Here is a 17,730-nt window from a genome sequence, read left to right as displayed (position 1 = left end):
AAAGAATGGTATTTTGTCGTCATCTGGTGGTCATTTGTAGACATAAACGCAAAGGTGCATTAAGGCGCACAGCGTTGGTGTTTGGTTTGAAAATATCCGAGACGTTTGGATAATTTGACTTTAATGGGGAGGTCTGTTCTGTAGATTATATTTATATGACTGCTGTCAATGCCTTATAGGCACCTCATAATACTGCCTCCTTTATAAAACAAAGTGGCCTATCACCAGCCCGGATTCACTCATGGCGGCAAAAAAAAAAAAACTTGATCAGAGCAGAATTAAGGCGGGATCTGCATTGAATAGAAATGGAGACTGTGCATTCATATCCTGATCCCGCTTTGTTGAAGTTTATTTGACAGTAGTCTATGAATCCGATGTATGCGTGCCATTAGACCGTTCGAGATTGAGAATGCGCCAGTTTGAATGGGCACGATGCGCTGTTCCAGGTTGTCAAATGAGGGCTCTTATGGTCATGAAAATCAGGGCCGGCTCTAGCCTTTTGGGGGCCCTAAGCGAGATTTGGACAGGGGAGGGCCCCAACCAAGTGCCCCCTCTCTTGACGGCCTAGAGCAAATGTTGCCGTTTTATTTAAAAAAATCCCAAGTCAAGCACGGGTTAATTGACATTCCTTAAGCCCAACAACCTCTGTTGTGTAAGGATCTAACTTCCATTTTCGCTGTTCACCAACGTTTATGAAACGTTTCGATATTGAATGCTGCTCTGCACGTTCCCTCTGACCAAAACTTCGGTCTTCTAGCGTCGTGCCACACACGGACAGATAAGCTGATTGACTCCTGAGGGCTCTCAACAAAGGCTCTCCTGTGAGTATGTATGTATGTACATTATAATATAAAGTTGATTTTCGGAAATCGAACATCTAAATGATTATGTAGTCAAAAACCCCAGCAAGTGGGTGGTTTGGAGTGACTTGAAATCGCCATAACTTCTTTCTCTGACTGCGGAAGCTAGCTAGCTACGTTAGCGGGTAACGTTGACGTCAAGTTAGGTCAAATTTGTAGCAAAACAAAAAACTACAAAGAAAACGACAAAACGGGAAAACAGCAAAAATGTAAGGTCAGTGTTTTGTATTTGAATCATCATGCATAGCAATCATTTGAAGCCGTTGCCACCCGTTGAAGTGGGTCCTGTTGCAGGCATTTTCTGATGTTTAGCTATAACTGATGTTTAGCCATAACTGATGTTTAGCCACAACTGATGTTTAGCTATAACTGATGTTTAGCTATAACTGATGTTTAGCCATATCTGATGTTTAGCTATACCTGATGTTTAGCCATAACTGATGTTTAGCCACAACTGATGTTTAGCCACAACTGATGTTTAGCCACAACTGATGTTTAGCTATAACTGATGTTTAGCCATAACTGATGTTTAGCCATAACTGATGTTTAGCCATAATGGATGTTTAGCTAGCTATTTCGGAACATCTGGATAACAGTGTTGGTATCAATTCTATTTTAATTCAGTCAATTCAAGTTTGCTAACTGAAATCCCAATTCCACTTTCAAATGTCCTTTTTGAAAATCATTGAGGAAAACATTTAATTGCATTTGGAATTTCAGTTGACATCCCTGAATTGAAATTGACCTCAACCCTGCCGTATAACAAGAGGGGAGAAATCCCAAACCCAAAGTGATAAGAGGAGGGCGGACTACCAACACCAGTGTCCAAGATGAGGCGAGCCAGCCGAGGAGGGGATGAGTCTGGTACCGGTACTCCCCGTCAGAACGGTGTGTCCGGGGGGAGAGGCGGTGGAAGGGGAACGGCTGCGGAGCGGGGGGATGCAGCCGCCGGTGGTGATGATGAGGAGGCTGGGTGCAGCCCAGCAGACATGCAGGATGAGGACAACGATCCGGCACGGAGGAGAGAGATCAGGAGCAAGTACAGGGACCTCATCAACTCTGTTCAACGTGAGTAGTGGGGAAGAGGGTCTGCTAAATGACTAAAATGTAATGGAAATGTAATGTAGTGGGGACTGTCTGGAAATGGTATCCATGGGCCATTAGTCCCCAATTCTCCACACTTTTCACAAAGTGTGCACTTGTCTTGTATTCTCCCTGTCATTGATTTCAAAGTATTGAAAAGTATTGGATTGGTATAAGCATTGGCTGGAGGGAATTACCACCATTTTTTAAATCCGTGATGGGGAGAAGGGTGGAGATTCTGGAGGCAGATGCCGGCCTGTGACCGGTTTGTGTTAAACCTCCCAGGTACCTGGACACCTGTCAATTAAAGGTCCAGTATGTAACTTTGTGGGCAACCTGACCAAATTCACATAGAAATGTGAGGTCTAGATCTGTCTTTCTCATTGAAAGCAAGTCTAATACAGCAGCTTCAAACAGCTGAAAACACTAGCTATATTTTGGTTCTATTTCACAGCGGTTTAGATTGTACAATGTGATAGAATTTTAGCAACCAGGAAATGGCGGAGCGATTTCTACATATTGTACCTTTTAACCAATCTTTTCCTTCTCTCTTCTCCCCAGAGAACAGAGAGGACATGTTGAGTCCCACCAACAACAAACTGACAGACGTGTTGGAGGAGGCTAACAAACTCTTTGCAGAAGGTATGATAGGATCTGTCATCTACCTACCTTCCTACCTACCTACCTACAGTCCTTCCTTCCTACCTTCCTTCCTATCTACCAACAGTCCTTCCTTCCTTCCTTCCTACCAACCTACAGTCCTTCCTTCCTACCTACCATCCTTCCTTCCTTCCTCGAAGTAACCACTGATCTAACATAGTCAGAATTGGTTAGAGCTAACCCCTGCTTTAACCTATCTAGTAATGTCTGAACCAGTGATTATTCCAAGGAAGGAGGAAGGAAGTCATTTTTAAAGATGTTTTAGTATCTCAATCGAATATCCTCTCTGTCTTCTTCCTCTTCCTCCTCTCTGTCTTCTTCCTCTTCTTCCTCGCTGTCTTCTTCCTCTTCCTCCTCTCTGTCTTCTTCCTCTTCTTCCTCCCTGTCTTCTTCCTCTTCTTCCTCCCTGTCTTCTTCCTCTTCTTCCTCCCTGTCTTCTTCCTCTTCCTCCTCCCTGTCTTCTTCCTCTTCCTCCTCCCTGTCTTCTTCCTCTTCCTCCTCCCTGTCTTCTTCCTCTTCCTCCTCCCTGTCTTCTTCCTCTTCCTCCTCCCTGTCTTCTTCCTCTTCCTCCTCCCTGTCTTCTTCCTCTTCCTCCTCCCTGTCTTCTTCCTCTTCCTCCTCCCTGTCTTCTTCCTCTTCCTCCTCCCTGTCTTCTTCCTCTTCCTCCTCCCTGTCTTCCTCCTCCCTGTCTCCTTCCTCCTCTTCCTCCCTGTCTTCTGTTTTGTCTCCTCTCTCCCAGTCCGTCAGGCCCGTGAAGCAGCTTTAGATGCCCAGCTCCTGGTGCTGGCTACAGACCTGGGGAAGGAGAAAGCCAGCCAGCTACACGCAGAGGGATCATCCTTCGACCCCTCAGCCTTCGCTGAACACCTGGTAAGTAGGAGGAGGAGGATGGGAGAAGGGGGAGGTTGTGGAGGAGGAGGGGAGTGAGAGGTAGAGGAGGAGGGGGAGGTAGAGGAGGAGGAGGATGGGAGGAGGAGGGGGGAGAAGGAAAGGGAGGTGGCAAAGGTTAAGGCTACCGGTTGTCAGATTGCTAATCCTTTGTGTTCCTGTTGGTCCACCCAGCTGTCATTCATGGGTCTGAATCGCCTGGAGGATGAAGATGAAGATGTGGAGGGTGGAGCGAGCGGTGGCTACCTCCCCCAGGACGCCTGGCAGAGGGTGGCTAACAGAGCTCAGTGCTGCTTCAGGACTGCCCCCTCTTTCCACTACATGTAAGTGTGTGTGTGTGTACGTGTGTGTACGTGTGTTTAGAGATGCAGAGGGTAGTTAACAGAGCTCAGTGCTGCTTCAGGACTACACCCTCCTTCAACTACAAGTGAATCAGCGTATTTGAGGGGATCCGTTTAAGCACGGCGAGGCCCAGAATTGCTAGTATTGATCACATAATAAGTAGTTTGATTTGTAGATCAGTGATTCTGTACAGTCTTGTTTGCATGTAGTCGAACGCAAACATCATCCTCCACCTCTTTGGGATGCTTGGGTCAAAGGTGACCGCTCACCAAGTATACACAGAGAAAATGTCTAAAACTCTCTGACTGACTCTCTGTGTCTGTCTCTACCAGGATGGGATCATTCCTGGCTGAGCTGCCTCCACCTCGCCAGAGGGTAGAGAGACAGAGGAAAGCTCCCAGCAAGGAAGCCAAGAGGATCATGCCCACCCAGGTATCCACTTTAACACTGACCCCCAACCTGACTGTCCCAGAGGAGTCACCAGATCATCCCAGCACAGCTATGTATGGCCCAGTAGTGTGTCCCCGAGTGGCGCAGTGGTCTAAGGCTGTGCCACTAGAGATCCTGGTTCCAATCCAGACTCTGTCGTAGCCGGCCGTGACCTTTGAGACCCCATGGGGCGGCGCACAATTGGCCCAGCGTCGTCCAGGGTAGGGGAGGGAACGGCCGGCAGGGATGTAGCTCAGTTGGTAGAGCATGGCGTTTGCAACGCCAGGGTTGTGGGTTCGATTCCCACGGGGGGGCCAGTATGATTTTAAAAAAATAAAATAATAATAATGTATGTACTCACTAACTGTAAGTCGCTCTGGATAAGAGCGTCTGCTAAATGACTAAAATGTAACCGTAAATGTGATAAGCCTTTTGGTGTTTTACATAGTTACTCTATAATAGGGCTTTGAAATGAGATCAGTTGGATCAGCCAGGACTGTGTTTAGTGTTTCTGTCCAACTGGTGATGATGGGGAAAGCTCTCCCGGCCCTAGCTGGATAGTTCTCTACTGAAAAATAGATTTTTATGTCAACGAGACTAACCTGGTTAAATAAAGAAATCAATATTTGATGTCATTGTCTGTTCCAGTTGAAGAAGATGGAGGAGTCTCACCAGGAAGCTACAGAGAAGGAGGTAGAGAGGATTCTGGGATACCTGCGGAGCTACTTCTTTGACGACCGTAAGTCATGACTCGTCTTATTATTATAATAACATATTTATGTAGCGCTTTTCAAGGACCCCAAAGTCGCTTTACAATCGTAAGAAATAAATAAATAAAACAAGACCGCAGACTAGGGGGAAGGACCTTGGATCCTCTACTCCAATGTGCTTTGAGAGAAAGGGGAAGCATTGAGGAATCATGGATTTGTTGGCCAGTAACATTTTCAGGCAGAGGCCTGTGGGTGTTTACCCATAAAATGTTTATTTAATTAAATGTTTATGAACATATGTTCATTCAATAGAGAATTGCATCAGGAAAACAATAGTCCAAATCGTCTGTAACTTTCAAACCATATTTGGTAGAGACATACGGTTTGAAAGTTAGACGATTTACTCTGAGAATCTAGCATGATTAGAGTGAATAGAATGTAATTACGGCCATGGTCAGACGTGATGGCTGCTCAATAGAACTCGGCAGGTAGCTTAGTGGTTAAGAGCGTTGTGCCAGTAACCGAAAGGTCGCTGGTTCTAATCCCCGAGCCGACTAGGTGAAAAATCTGTCGATGTGCCCTTAAGCAAGGCACTTAACCCTAATTGCTCCTGTAAGTCGCTCTGGATAAGAGCGTCTGCTAAATGACTAAAATAAAATAAAATAAACTGTCACTGCTCCGTGGGCAGAGTTTCCCGCTCCGGACAGACACAGCTGTAGGCTATTTGAAGTAATCTATGACATCTCCACTAGATCAGAGCATTACATTTTTCTCCCCTTTCATGTGTCCGCTCCTACAATGACAACGGTAAGACTGGAATAATAATATATTTAATGCATTAACAGAAATGAGCGTAAACAAACAAACATAGTAGATTAGACATTATGGTAATTAATGGTAAATGTACTACTGGTGATGCTGGTGTACCACCCCCGCGGCTTCCGCAATGGATTAGTCCACTCAGACAGGCCTGAATCAGACAGGTGTCTGGATTAGTCCACTCAGACAGGCCTGAATTAGACAGGTGTCTGGATTAGTCCACTCAGACAGGCCTGAATTAGACAGGTGTCTGGATTAGTCCACTCAGACAGGCCTGAATTAGACAGGTGTCTGGATTAGTCCACTCAGACAGGCCTGAATTAGACAGGTGTCTGGATTAGTCCACTCAGACAGGCCTGAATCAGACAGGCGTCTGGATTAGTCCACTCAGACAGGCCTGAATCAGACAGGTGTCTGGATTAGTCCACTCAGACAGGCCTGAATCAGACAGGCGTCTGGATTAGTCCACTCAGACAGGCCTGAATCAGACAGGTGTCTGGATTAGTCCACTCAGACAGGCCTGACTCAGACAGGTGTCTGGATTAGTCCACTCAGACAGGCCTGAATCAGACAGGTGTCTGGATTAGTCCACTCAGACAGGCCTGACTCAGACAGGTGTCTGGATTAGTCCACTCAGACAGGCGGGAATCAGACAGGTGTCTGGAGTAGTCCACTCAGACAGGCCTGAATCAGACAGGTGTCTGGATTAGTCCACTCAGACAGGCCTGAATCAGACAGGTGTCTGGATTAGTCCACTCAGACAGGCCGGAATCAGACAGGTGTCTGGATTAGTCCACTCAGACAGGCGGGAATCAGACAGGTGTCTGGAGTAGTCCACTCAGACAGGCCTGAATCAGACAGGTGTCTGGATTAGTCCACTCAGACAGGCCGGAATCAGACAGGTGTCTGGATTAGTCCACTCAGACAGGCCTGAATCAGACAGGTGTCTGGATTAGTCCACTCAGACAGGCCTGAATCAGACAGGTGTCTGGATTAGTCCACTCAGACAGGCGGGAATCAGACAGGTGTCTGGATTAGTCCACTCAGACAGGCCTGAATCAGACAGGTGTCTGGATTAGTCCACTCAGACAGGCCTGAATCAGACAGGCGTCTGGATTAGTCCACTCAGACAGGCCTGAATCAGACAGGTGTCTGGATTAGTCCACTCAGACAGGCCTGAATCAGACAGGTGTCTGGATTAGTCCACTCAGACAGGCCTGAATCAGACAGGTGTCTGGATTAGTCCACTCAGACAGGCCTGAATCAGACAGGCGTCTGGATTAGTCCACTCAGACAGGCGGGAATCAGACAGGTGTCTGGATTAGTCCACTCAGACAGGCCTGAATCAGACAGGTGTCTGGATTAGTCCACTCAGACAGGCCTGAATCAGACAGGTGTCTGGATTAGTCCACTCAGACAGGCCGGAATCAGACAGGTGTCTGGATTAGTCCACTCAGACAGGTCTGAATCAGACAGGTGTCTGGATTAGTCCACTCAGACAGGCCTGAATCAGACAGGTGTCTGGATTAGTCCACTCAGACAGGCGGGAATCAGACAGGTGTCTGGATTAGTCCACTCAGACAGGCCTGAATCAGACAGGTGTCTGGATTAGTCCACTCAGACAGGCCTGAATCAGACAGGCGTCTGGATTAGTCCACTCAGACAGGCCTGAATCAGACAGGCGTCTGGATTAGTCCACTCAGACAGGCCTGAATCAGACAGGTGTCTGGATTAGTCCACTCAGACAGGCCTGAATTAGACAGGTGTCTGGATTAGTCCACTCAGACAGGCCTGAATCAGACAGGTGTCTGGATTAGTCCACTCAGACAGGCCTGAATCAGACAGGTGTCTGGATTAGTCCACTCAGACAGGCCTGAATCAGACAGGTGTCTGGATTAGTCCACTCAGACAGGCCTGAATCAGACAGGTGTCTGGATTAGTCCACTCAGACAGGCCTGAATCAGACAGGTGTCTGGATTAGTCCACTCAGACAGGCCTGAAATCAGACAGGTGTCTGGATTAGTCCACTCAGACAGGCCTGAAATCAGACAGGTGTCTTGATTAGTCCACTCAGACAGGCCTAAATCAGACAGGTGTCTGGATTAGTCCACTCAGACAGGCCTGAATCAGACAGGTGTCTGGATTAGTCCACTCAGACAGGCCTGACTCAGACAGGTGTCTGGATTAGTCCACTCAGACAGGCGGGAATCAGACAGGTGTCTGGAGTAGTCCACTCAGACAGGCCTGAATCAGACAGGTGTCTGGATTAGTCCACTCAGACAGGCCTGAATCAGACAGGTGTCTGGATTAGTCCACTCAGACAGGCCGGAATCAGACAGGTGTCTGGATTAGTCCACTCAGACAGGCGGGAATCAGACAGGTGTCTGGAGTAGTCCACTCAGACAGGCCTAAATCAGACAGGTGTCTGGAGTAGTCCACTCAGACAGGCCTGAATCAGACAGGTGTCTGGATTAGTCCACTCAGACAGGCCTGAATCAGACAGGTGTCTGGATTAGTCCACTCAGACAGGCGGGAATCAGACAGGTGTCTGGAGTAGTCCACTCAGACAGGCCTGAATCAGACAGGTGTCTGGATTAGTCCACTCAGACAGGCCTGAATCAGACAGGTGTCTGGATTAGTCCACTCAGACAGGCCGGAATCAGACAGGTGTCTGGATTAGTCCACTCAGACAGGCGGGAATCAGACAGGTGTCTGGAGTAGTCCACTCAGACAGGCCTGAATCAGACAGGTGTCTGGATTAGTCCACTCAGACAGGCCGGAATCAGACAGGTGTCTGGATTAGTCCACTCAGACAGGCCTGAATCAGACAGGTGTCTGGATTAGTCCACTCAGACAGGCCTGAATCAGACAGGTGTCTGGATTAGTCCACTCAGACAGGCGGGAATCAGACAGGTGTCTGGATTAGTCCACTCAGACAGGCCTGAATCAGACAGGTGTCTGGATTAGTCCACTCAGACAGGCCTGAATCAGACAGGCGTCTGGATTAGTCCACTCAGACAGGCCTGAATCAGACAGGTGTCTGGATTAGTCCACTCAGACAGGCCTGAATCAGACAGGCGTCTGGATTAGTCCACTCAGACAGGCCTGAATCAGACAGGTGTCTGGATTAGTCCACTCAGACAGGCCTGAATCAGACAGGCGTCTGGATTAGTCCACTCAGACAGGCCTGAATCAGACAGGTGTCTGGATTAGTCCACTCAGACAGGCCTGAATCAGACAGGTGTCTGAATTAGTCCACTCAGACAGGCCTGAATCAGACAGGTGTCTGGATTAGTCCACTCAGACAGGCCGGAATCAGACAGGTGTCTGGATTAGTCCACTCAGACAGGTCTGAATCAGACAGGTGTCTGGATTAGTCCACTCAGACAGGCCGGAATCAGACAGGTGTCTGGATTAGTCCACTCAGACAGGCGGGAATCAGACAGGTGTCTGGATTAGTCCACTCAGACAGGCCTGAATCAGACAGGTGTCTGGATTAGTCCACTCAGACAGGCCTGAATCAGACAGGCGTCTGGATTAGTCCACTCAGACAGGCCTGAATCAGACAGGCGTCTGGATTAGTCCACTCAGACAGGCCTGAATCAGACAGGTGTCTGGATTAGTCCACTCAGACAGGCCTGAATTAGACAGGTGTCTGGATTAGTCCACTCAGACAGGCCTGAATCAGACAGGTGTCTGGATTAGTCCACTCAGACAGGCCTGAATCAGACAGGTGTCTGGATTAGTCCACTCAGACAGGCCTGAATCAGACAGGTGTCTGGATTAGTCCACTCAGACAGGCCTGAATCAGACAGGTGTCTGGATTAGTCCACTCAGACAGGCCTGAAATCAGACAGGTGTCTGGATTAGTCCACTCAGACAGGCCTGAATCAGACAGGTGTCTGGATTAGTCCACTCAGACAGGCCTGAAATCAGACAGGTGTCTGGATTAGTCCACTCAGACAGGCCTAAATCAGACAGGTGTCTGGATTAGTCCACTCAGACAGGCCTGAAATCAGACAGGTGTCTGGATTAGTCCACTCAGACAGGCCTGAATCAGACAGGTGTCTGGAGTAGTCCACTCAGACAGGCGGGAATCAGACAGGTGTCTGGATTAGTCCACTCAGACAGGCCTGAAATCAGACAGGTGTCTGGATTAGTCCACTCAGACAGGCCTGAATCAGACAGGTGTCTGGATTAGTCCACTCAGACAGGCGGGAATCAGACAGGTGTCTGGATTAGTCCACTCAGACAGGCGGGAATCAGACAGGTGTCTGGATTAGTCCACTCAGACAGGTGGGAATCAGACAGGTGTCTGGATTAGTCCACTCAGACAGGCCTGAATCAGACAGGTGTCTGGATTAGTCCACTCAGACAGGCCTGAATCAGACAGGTGTCTGGATTAGTCCACTCAGACAGGCCTGAATCAGACAGGTGTCTGGATTAGTCCACTCAGACAGGCCTGAATCAGACAGGTGTCTGGATTAGTCCACTCAGACAGGCCTGAATCAGACAGGTGTCTGGATTAGTCCACTCAGACAGGCCTGAATCAGACAGGTGTCTGGATTAGTCCACTCAGACAGGCCTGAATTAGACAGGTGTCTGGATTAGTCCACTCAGACAGGCGGGAATTAGACAGGTGTCTGGATTAGTCCACTCAGACAGGCCTGAATCAGACAGGTGTCTGGATTAGTCCACTCAGACAGGCCTGAATCAGACAGGTGTCTGGATTAGTCCACTCAGACAGGCCTGAATCAGACGGGTGTCTGGATTAGTCCACTCAGACAGGCCTGAATTAGACCGGTGTCTGGATTAGTCCACTCAGACAGGCCTGAATCAGACAGGTGTCTGTATTAGTCCACTCAGACAGGCCTGAATCAGACAGGTGTCTGGATTAGTCCACTCAGACAGGCCTGAATTAGACAGGTGTCTGGATTAGTCCACTCAGACAGGCGGGAATTATTATTATTTTTTTTTATTATTTTTTTTTTAGTCATTTAGCAGACGCTCTTATCCAGAGCGACTTACAGTTAGTGAGTGCATACATTATTTAATTTTTTCATACTTCCCCGTGGGAATCGAACCCACAACCCTGGCGTTGCAAACGCCATGCTCTACCAACTGAGCTACATCCCTGCCGGCCATTCCCTCCCCAACCCTGGACGACGCTGGGCCAATTGTGCGCCGCCCCATGGGTCTCCCAGTCGCGGCCGGCTACGACAGAGCCTGGATCAGACAGGTGTCTGGATTAGTCCACTCAGACAGGCCTGAATCAGACAGGTGTCTGGATTAGTCCACTCAGACAGGCCTGAATCAGACAGGTGTCTGGATTAGTCCACTCAGACAGGCCTGAATCAGACAGGTGTCTGGATTAGTCCACTCAGACAGGCCTGAATCAGACAGGTGTCTCGTGTGCCATAATATTTCTTAAAATATATTTGCCACTGCTCGACTAAAATAATCTCGGTCGACCAAACGATCGACCAGTCGACTAAATGGGGTCAGCCCTGCGTTCATATTTCATCAACACTGTTAAGTACAAGCATATTAAGGTTCTACTATTGTAGAGAACAAGCAAATGATTCATTTATGTAATTCATAATGGCACAGGCTAAAGAAAATGAAATTTAGCCGTGAATTTAGTAGCACTCTCTTAAATTGACCCTTATTTCACTACATCCTAGAGCAGTGAGTGAATGCCCTATGAGGTGTAACAAAATGTTTTATAAAACTCCTGTTGTAGACATTTTTAATTTAGGTAGAAATGATTTGATATTAGTTGGAGCTATTTGTGATGTACCTTTCTCTTCTTGCATCTCCAGCCACATCTCCCATCTCCTACTATGAGTTTGTCATCGACCCCACCTCCTTCTCCCGCTCTGTGGAGAACATCTTCCACACCTCCTTCCTGGTCAGGGTGAGTGTGGTTTATCCTGCAGGGATTACGTTCAGGTATGGTCGGGGGACGAGGAGTGGTTTATTCTGGTCAGGGATCACATTCTCATACTGAAATGTAGGCCCCTCACTGTGTTTGGATTAGTCCCTGAATAGAAGTGTGTTTGGACTAGTGCCAGAATTAGAAGTGTTTCCTAGGTGACGAGTTGTTATTAGATACCAGGAAGCCACTTCAAGGCACTGCTCTCCCCAACACTTCTCCTGTTGATATTTCATGCTCATGATAGGTGATGGTGGTATTTGTGTTTCTCAGGATGGTTTGGCGAGGATTTACCTGGATAATTGCAAACTTCCTTGTATAGGTAAGAAATAACCTCGTATTGAGACCTTTTTTTACTTTTTAAAGCTGTTTGGGTAATCATTTTTCATTATAGTGTTGTTCATTGTCGTAACCAATCATGAATCTGGCTTTATCTCTTTCTGTGTGTGTGGAACAGCCCCTGTGGAGGAAGGAGAGGTGGAGGCTGGAGGAGCATCTAACAGGCAGCAGTGTGTCATCTCTATAAGCCCCAAGAGCTGGAAGGTAACACACACACTGGGACACACACACACACACACACACACACACTGGGACACACACACACACACACACACACACTGGGACACACACACACTGGGACACACACACACTGGGACACACACACACTGGGACACACACACACACACACACACACTGGGACACACACACACACACACACACACTGGGACACACACACACACACACTGGGACACACACACACTGGGACACACACACACTGGGACACACACACACTGGGACACACACTGGGACACACACACACACACTGGGACACACACACACACACACACACACACACACTGGGACACACACACACTGGGACACACACACACTGGGACACACACACACTGGGACACACACACACTGGGACACACACACACTGGGACACACACACACACACTGGGACACACACACACACACACACTGGGACACACACACACTGGGACACACACACACACACACTGGGACACACACACACACACACACACACACTGGGACACACACACACTGGGACACACACACACTGGGACACACACTGGGACACACACACACACACACTGGGACACACACACACACTGAGACACACACACACACTGGGACACACACACACTGGGACACACACACACTGGGACACACACACACACACACACTGGGACACACACACACACACACTGGGACACACACACACACACTCACACTGAGACACACACACACTGGGACACACACACACTCACACTGAGACACACACACACTGGGACACACACACACTGGGACACACACACACTGGGACACACACACACTGGGACACACACACACTGGGACACACACACACACTGGGACACACACACACACTGGGACACACACACACTGGGACACACACACACTGGGACACACACACACTGGGACACACACACACTGGGACACACACACACTGGGACACACACACACTGGGACACACACACACTGGGACACACTAACACTGAGACACACACACACACACACACACACACTGAGACAGGGACACACACACACTGGGACACACACACACACACACACACACACTGAGACAGGGACACACACACACTGAGGTCACACACACACACACTGGGACACACACTGAGACACACACACACACACACTGGGACACACACACACTGGGACACACACACACACACACTGGGACACACACACACACACTGGGACACACACACACACACTGGGACACACACACACACACTGGGACACACACACACTGAGACACACACACTGGGACACACACACACTGAGACACACACACACACACACATACTGGGACAGACACAGACACAGACACACACACATTGTTTTCAGCATCATTTATTGTAACTCTTCCTCCATACGTAGTACACAGCAGTAGAGTTTGTACAGGAGTTGGTTGTTGATGATGTTGATGATTGTGTTCTGTTCTGTCTCTGTCTCTCTGTAGGAGTTAATCGAGGCCTTTGATATCACCGAGCCACTGATCCAGGTTCCCAGCACACAGAATGATGCTGATGTGTAACAGATAGTTATTTTTAAAACATTAGAGCATTTTTATTGACTTTAAATCTAGCTAATAAATATTAGTTTTCTATTAATAGTCCTTGTTGGCGGCTTTTGTATTTTTTGATTAAAGAGAGTGAACCCAAGTCAGTGATGTGTGTTTGACTTCAAGGAAGAAAATGAGGGTGATCTGCACGTCATAAACATATATTCTGCTGAGCTAACACATAACAGTGAGATAAGGAAAGCACATGGAATATTGCTGCTCCCCAGTGCTTTTTTTTTCTCCTGCACCCAGATATACAACGTTTTTGCTTTACATAAGTCTTGAAGCCTATAGTTCCCCATAGTCCTTTTGGCCAGAAGGTTAAGACGTCCCTGTTAGCCTGCTGTGTTTCTCATCTCCAGCTGCGGTTTGCTAGTGATTTTCATGCATTCCTATGTCCGTGTGTGTTTAGGTGGAAATCATTAATCATGTAACTGCAGGTAAATAATGGGTGTATAGGGGACGTTTCAGTTTCAACATGTAACTGCAGGTAAATAATGGGTGTATAGGGGACGTTTCAGTTTCAATATGTAACTGCAGGTAAATAATGGGTGTATAGGGGACGTTTCATCATGTAACTGCAGGTAAATAATGGGTGTATAGGGGACGTTTCAGTTTCAACATGTAACTGCAGGTAAATAATGGGTGTATAGGGGACGTTTCAGTTTCATCATGTAACTGCAGGTAAATAATGGGTGTATAGGGGACGTTTCAGTTTCATCATGTAACTGCAGGTAAATAATGGGTGTATAGGGGACGTTTCAGTTTCAACATGTAACTGCAGGTAAATAATGGGTGTATAGGGGACGTTTCAGTTTCATCATGTAACTGCAGGTAAATAATGGGTGTATAGGGGACGTTTCAGTTTCAACATGTAACTGCAGGTAAATAATGGGTGTATAGGGGACGTTTCAACATGTAACTGCAGGTAAATAATGGGTGTATAGGGGACGTTTCAGTTTCATCATGTAACTTCAGGTAAATAATGGGTGTATAGGGGACGTTTCAGTTTCATCATGTAACTGCAGGTAAATAATGGGTGTATAGGGGACGTTTCAGTTTCATCATGTAACTTCAGGTAAATAATGGGTGTATAGGGGACGTTTCAGTTTCAATATGTAACTGCAGGTAAATAATGGGTGTATAGGGGACGTTTCATCATGTAACTGCAGGTAAATAATGGGTGTATAGGGGACGTTTCATCATGTAACTGCAGGTAAATAATGGGTGTATAGGGGACGTTTCAGTTTCAATATGTAACTGCAGGTAAATAATGGGTGTATAGGGGACGTTTCATCATGTAACTGCAGGTAAATAATGGGTGTATAGGGGACGTTTCAGTTTCAACATGTAACTGCAGGTAAATAATGGGTGTATAGGGGACGTTTCAGTTTCATCATGTAACTGCAGGTAAATAATGGGTGTATAGGGGACGTTTCAGTTTCATCATGTAACTTCAGGTAAATAATGGGTGTATAGGGGACGTTTCATCATGTAACTGCAGGTAAATAATGGGTGTATAGGGGACGTTTCAGTTTCATCATGTAACTGCAGGTAAATAATGGGTGTATAGGGGACGTTTCATCATGTAACTGCAGGTAAATAATGGGTGTATAGGGGACGTTTCAGTTTCATCATGTAACTGCAGGTAAATAATGGGTGTATAGGGGACGTTTCAGTTTCAACATGTAACTGCAGGTAAATAATGGGTGTATAGGGAACGTTTCAGTTTCAATATGTAACTGCAGGTAAATAATGGGTGTATAGGGGACGTTTCAGTTTCATCATGTAACTGCAGGTAAATAATGGGTGTATAGGGGACGTTTCAGTTTCAACATGTAACTGCAGGTAAATAATGGGTGTATAGGGGACGTTTCAACATGTAACTGCAGGTAAATAATGGGTGTATAGGGGACGTTTCAGTTTCAACATGTAACTGCAGGTAAATAATGGGTGTATAGGGGACGTTTCAGTTTCAACATGTAACTGCAGGTAAATAATGGGTGTATAGGGGACGTTTCAGTTTCATCATGTAACTTCAGGTAAATAATGGGTGTATAGGGGACGTTTCAGTTTCATCATGTAACTGCAGGTAAATAATGGGTGTATAGGGGACGTTTCAGTTTCAACATGTAACTGCAGGTAAATAATGGGTGTATAGGGGACGTTTCAGTTTCAACATGTAACTGCAGGTAAATAATGGGTGTATAGGGGACGTTTCAGTTTCATCATGTAACTGCAGGTAAATAATGGGTGTATAGGGGACGTTTCAGTTTCATCATGTAACTTCAGGTAAATAATGGGTGTATAGGGGACGTTTCAGTTTCAATATGTAACTGCAGGTAAATAATGGGTGTATAGGGGACGTTTCATCATGTAACTGCAGGTAAATAATGGGTGTATAGGGGACGTTTCAGTTTCATCATGTAACTGCAGGTAAATAATGGGTGTATAGGGGACGTTTCATCATGTAACTGCAGGTAAATAATGGGTGTATAGGGGACGTTTCATCATGTAACTGCAGGTAAATAATGGGTGTATAGGGGACGTTTCAGTTTCAACATGTAACTGCAGGTAAATAATGGGTGTATAGGGGACTCACGTGCACACACAACGGGACTCACACACAGACGTGCACAGAGAGAGAGAGAGAGAGAGGGACCGATACACACGTACACGTGCAGCTTCACACACACACACACACACACACAGACACACACTCACAGTTTGACACACACTTCCTCTGTAGTGTCTCCCTCCCGCAGCACATCCTCCTAGCCTGCTCCGGCTCTCCTCTGTGATGCTTCTGTAGCCATGTCTCTGCTGTGGCGTTGACGCCTTGAGATGCAGATCTGCAGAGAGGCGTTCTGTCAGCACCGTAGCACCACAACAGTCACATCGCCTGTCCTAGAGGATATGATATGTAGGATGGGGAGCTGTATAGGAATCGCACCAAGCAGCAGCAGCAGCCAGGTAAGAACAACTCTAACCCTTCTCTTCGTGTGAGAGAGAGGCAGGCTGAAACATTTTATCGGAAAAAATCGGCTGTGTTGGCGGCTAAATGCTAAATGCTTGTCGTGGATGGAGAGGAGAGGGAGGAGGAACGGAGAGGAGGGGGGGGAGAAGAGGAGAGATGCAATGGATGTATTTCACAGTTTGAATGCAGTGGCTATGGAGAGGCAGAGTGTGGGTGTACTGCTGTGAGTTGGAGGGCTGACGTCAGGAGCTGGAGAGACAGAGAGAACGGGGGATGAGGAAGATGAGAGAGGGGAGGGAGAAGCTGTGGACTAGAGCGTGAGATGGGGAAAAGCAGAGGAGTAGAAAGGAGAGAGAGATGGGAATGAAACAGAGAGAGAGCAGGGACACAGGGTGGCAGAGAGAGAGGGGGAGAGAGAGAGGGGGGGATCTTAGAGAAAGAGAGAGAGAGAGATCTTAAAGACAGAAGGGATCTGGTTGTAAAAATGGAGTAACAGATTAAGGGACCGTATCTACATAATGTTAAATGGATTTGTCTGAAGGGAAGAGAAAGATTTCTAAACCGTTTGTTTCTTGGGGATACATTAGAACAGTATAGACAAAACACTCAATATAAAGCTCTCTATATCCCTCGGTACTAGAACACCTTTGGATTGGATACATGCAGAGATCTCACACTGTGTAGTCAGTGGCTAGGATTAGGGTTAGAAAGGATACATGCAGAGATCTCACACTGTGTAGTCAGTGGCTAGGATTAGGGTTAGAAAGGATACATGCAGAGATCTCACACTGTGTAGTCAGTGGCTAGGATTAGGGTTAGAAAGGATACATGCAGAGATCTCACACTGTGTAGTCAGTGGCTAGGATTAGGGTTAGAAAGGATACATGCAGAGATCTCACACT

The 17,730-nt window shown here is 47.2% G+C and overlaps 2 protein-coding genes across 8 annotated transcripts in view; both read left to right on the top strand.

The window, feature by feature from the left end:
• The first annotated feature begins 719 nt into the window (after nt 1-719).
• Nucleotides 720-13,951, top strand: nsmce4a (NSE4 homolog A, SMC5-SMC6 complex component). 7 transcript variants are annotated; one of them, XM_041893969.1, is made up of 11 exons: nt 720-821; nt 1,581-1,928; nt 2,505-2,585; nt 3,343-3,473; nt 3,666-3,814; nt 4,166-4,265; nt 4,911-5,001; nt 11,614-11,708; nt 12,000-12,048; nt 12,184-12,269; nt 13,750-13,951. In XM_041893969.1, exons 2-11 carry the CDS (start codon nt 1,691-1,693, stop codon nt 13,822-13,824), a joined length of 1,095 nt encoding a protein of 364 aa, XP_041749903.1. In that variant the 5' UTR covers nt 720-821; nt 1,581-1,690; the 3' UTR covers nt 13,825-13,951. The 7 variants fall into 7 exon arrangements, with proteins under 7 accessions (XP_041749903.1, XP_041750309.1, XP_041750146.1 ...); XM_041894375.2 differs by having other exon boundaries at nt 725-821; nt 1,628-1,928; XM_041894212.2 differs by having other exon boundaries at nt 733-1,069; nt 1,628-1,928.
• A 2,589-nt stretch (nt 13,952-16,540) lies between these two features.
• The window catches only part of tacc2 (transforming, acidic coiled-coil containing protein 2), a 272,493-nt gene continuing 271,303 nt past the window's right edge, over nt 16,541-17,730 (top strand). The window contains exon 1 of the mRNA XM_041893422.2: nt 16,541-16,824. Within this exon, the coding sequence (XP_041749356.2) occupies nt 16,696-16,824 (129 nt within the window). The 5' untranslated portion in view covers nt 16,541-16,695. The remainder of the gene's footprint in view (nt 16,825-17,730) is intronic.

Source organism: Coregonus clupeaformis, chromosome 1, assembly GCF_020615455.1.
Source record: "Coregonus clupeaformis isolate EN_2021a chromosome 1, ASM2061545v1, whole genome shotgun sequence".
Classification (NCBI taxonomy): Eukaryota; Metazoa; Chordata; class Actinopteri; order Salmoniformes; family Salmonidae; genus Coregonus; species Coregonus clupeaformis.
Note: the sequence above shows the minus strand (reverse complement) of the source record. Positions and strands in the feature narration are given on the sequence as shown.

Coding starts and splice junctions, on each gene's coding strand:
- nsmce4a (XM_041893969.1), top strand. CDS start 1,691: ATGAGGCGAGCCAGCCGAGGAGGGGATGAGTCTGGTACCGGTACTCCC. Junction 1,929..2,504: donor CCTCATCAACTCTGTTCAAC/GTGAGTAGTGGG, acceptor TCTTCTCCCCAG/AGAACAGAGAGGACATGTTG. Junction 12,270..13,749: donor TAAGCCCCAAGAGCTGGAAG/GTAACACACACA, acceptor GTCTCTCTGTAG/GAGTTAATCGAGGCCTTTGA.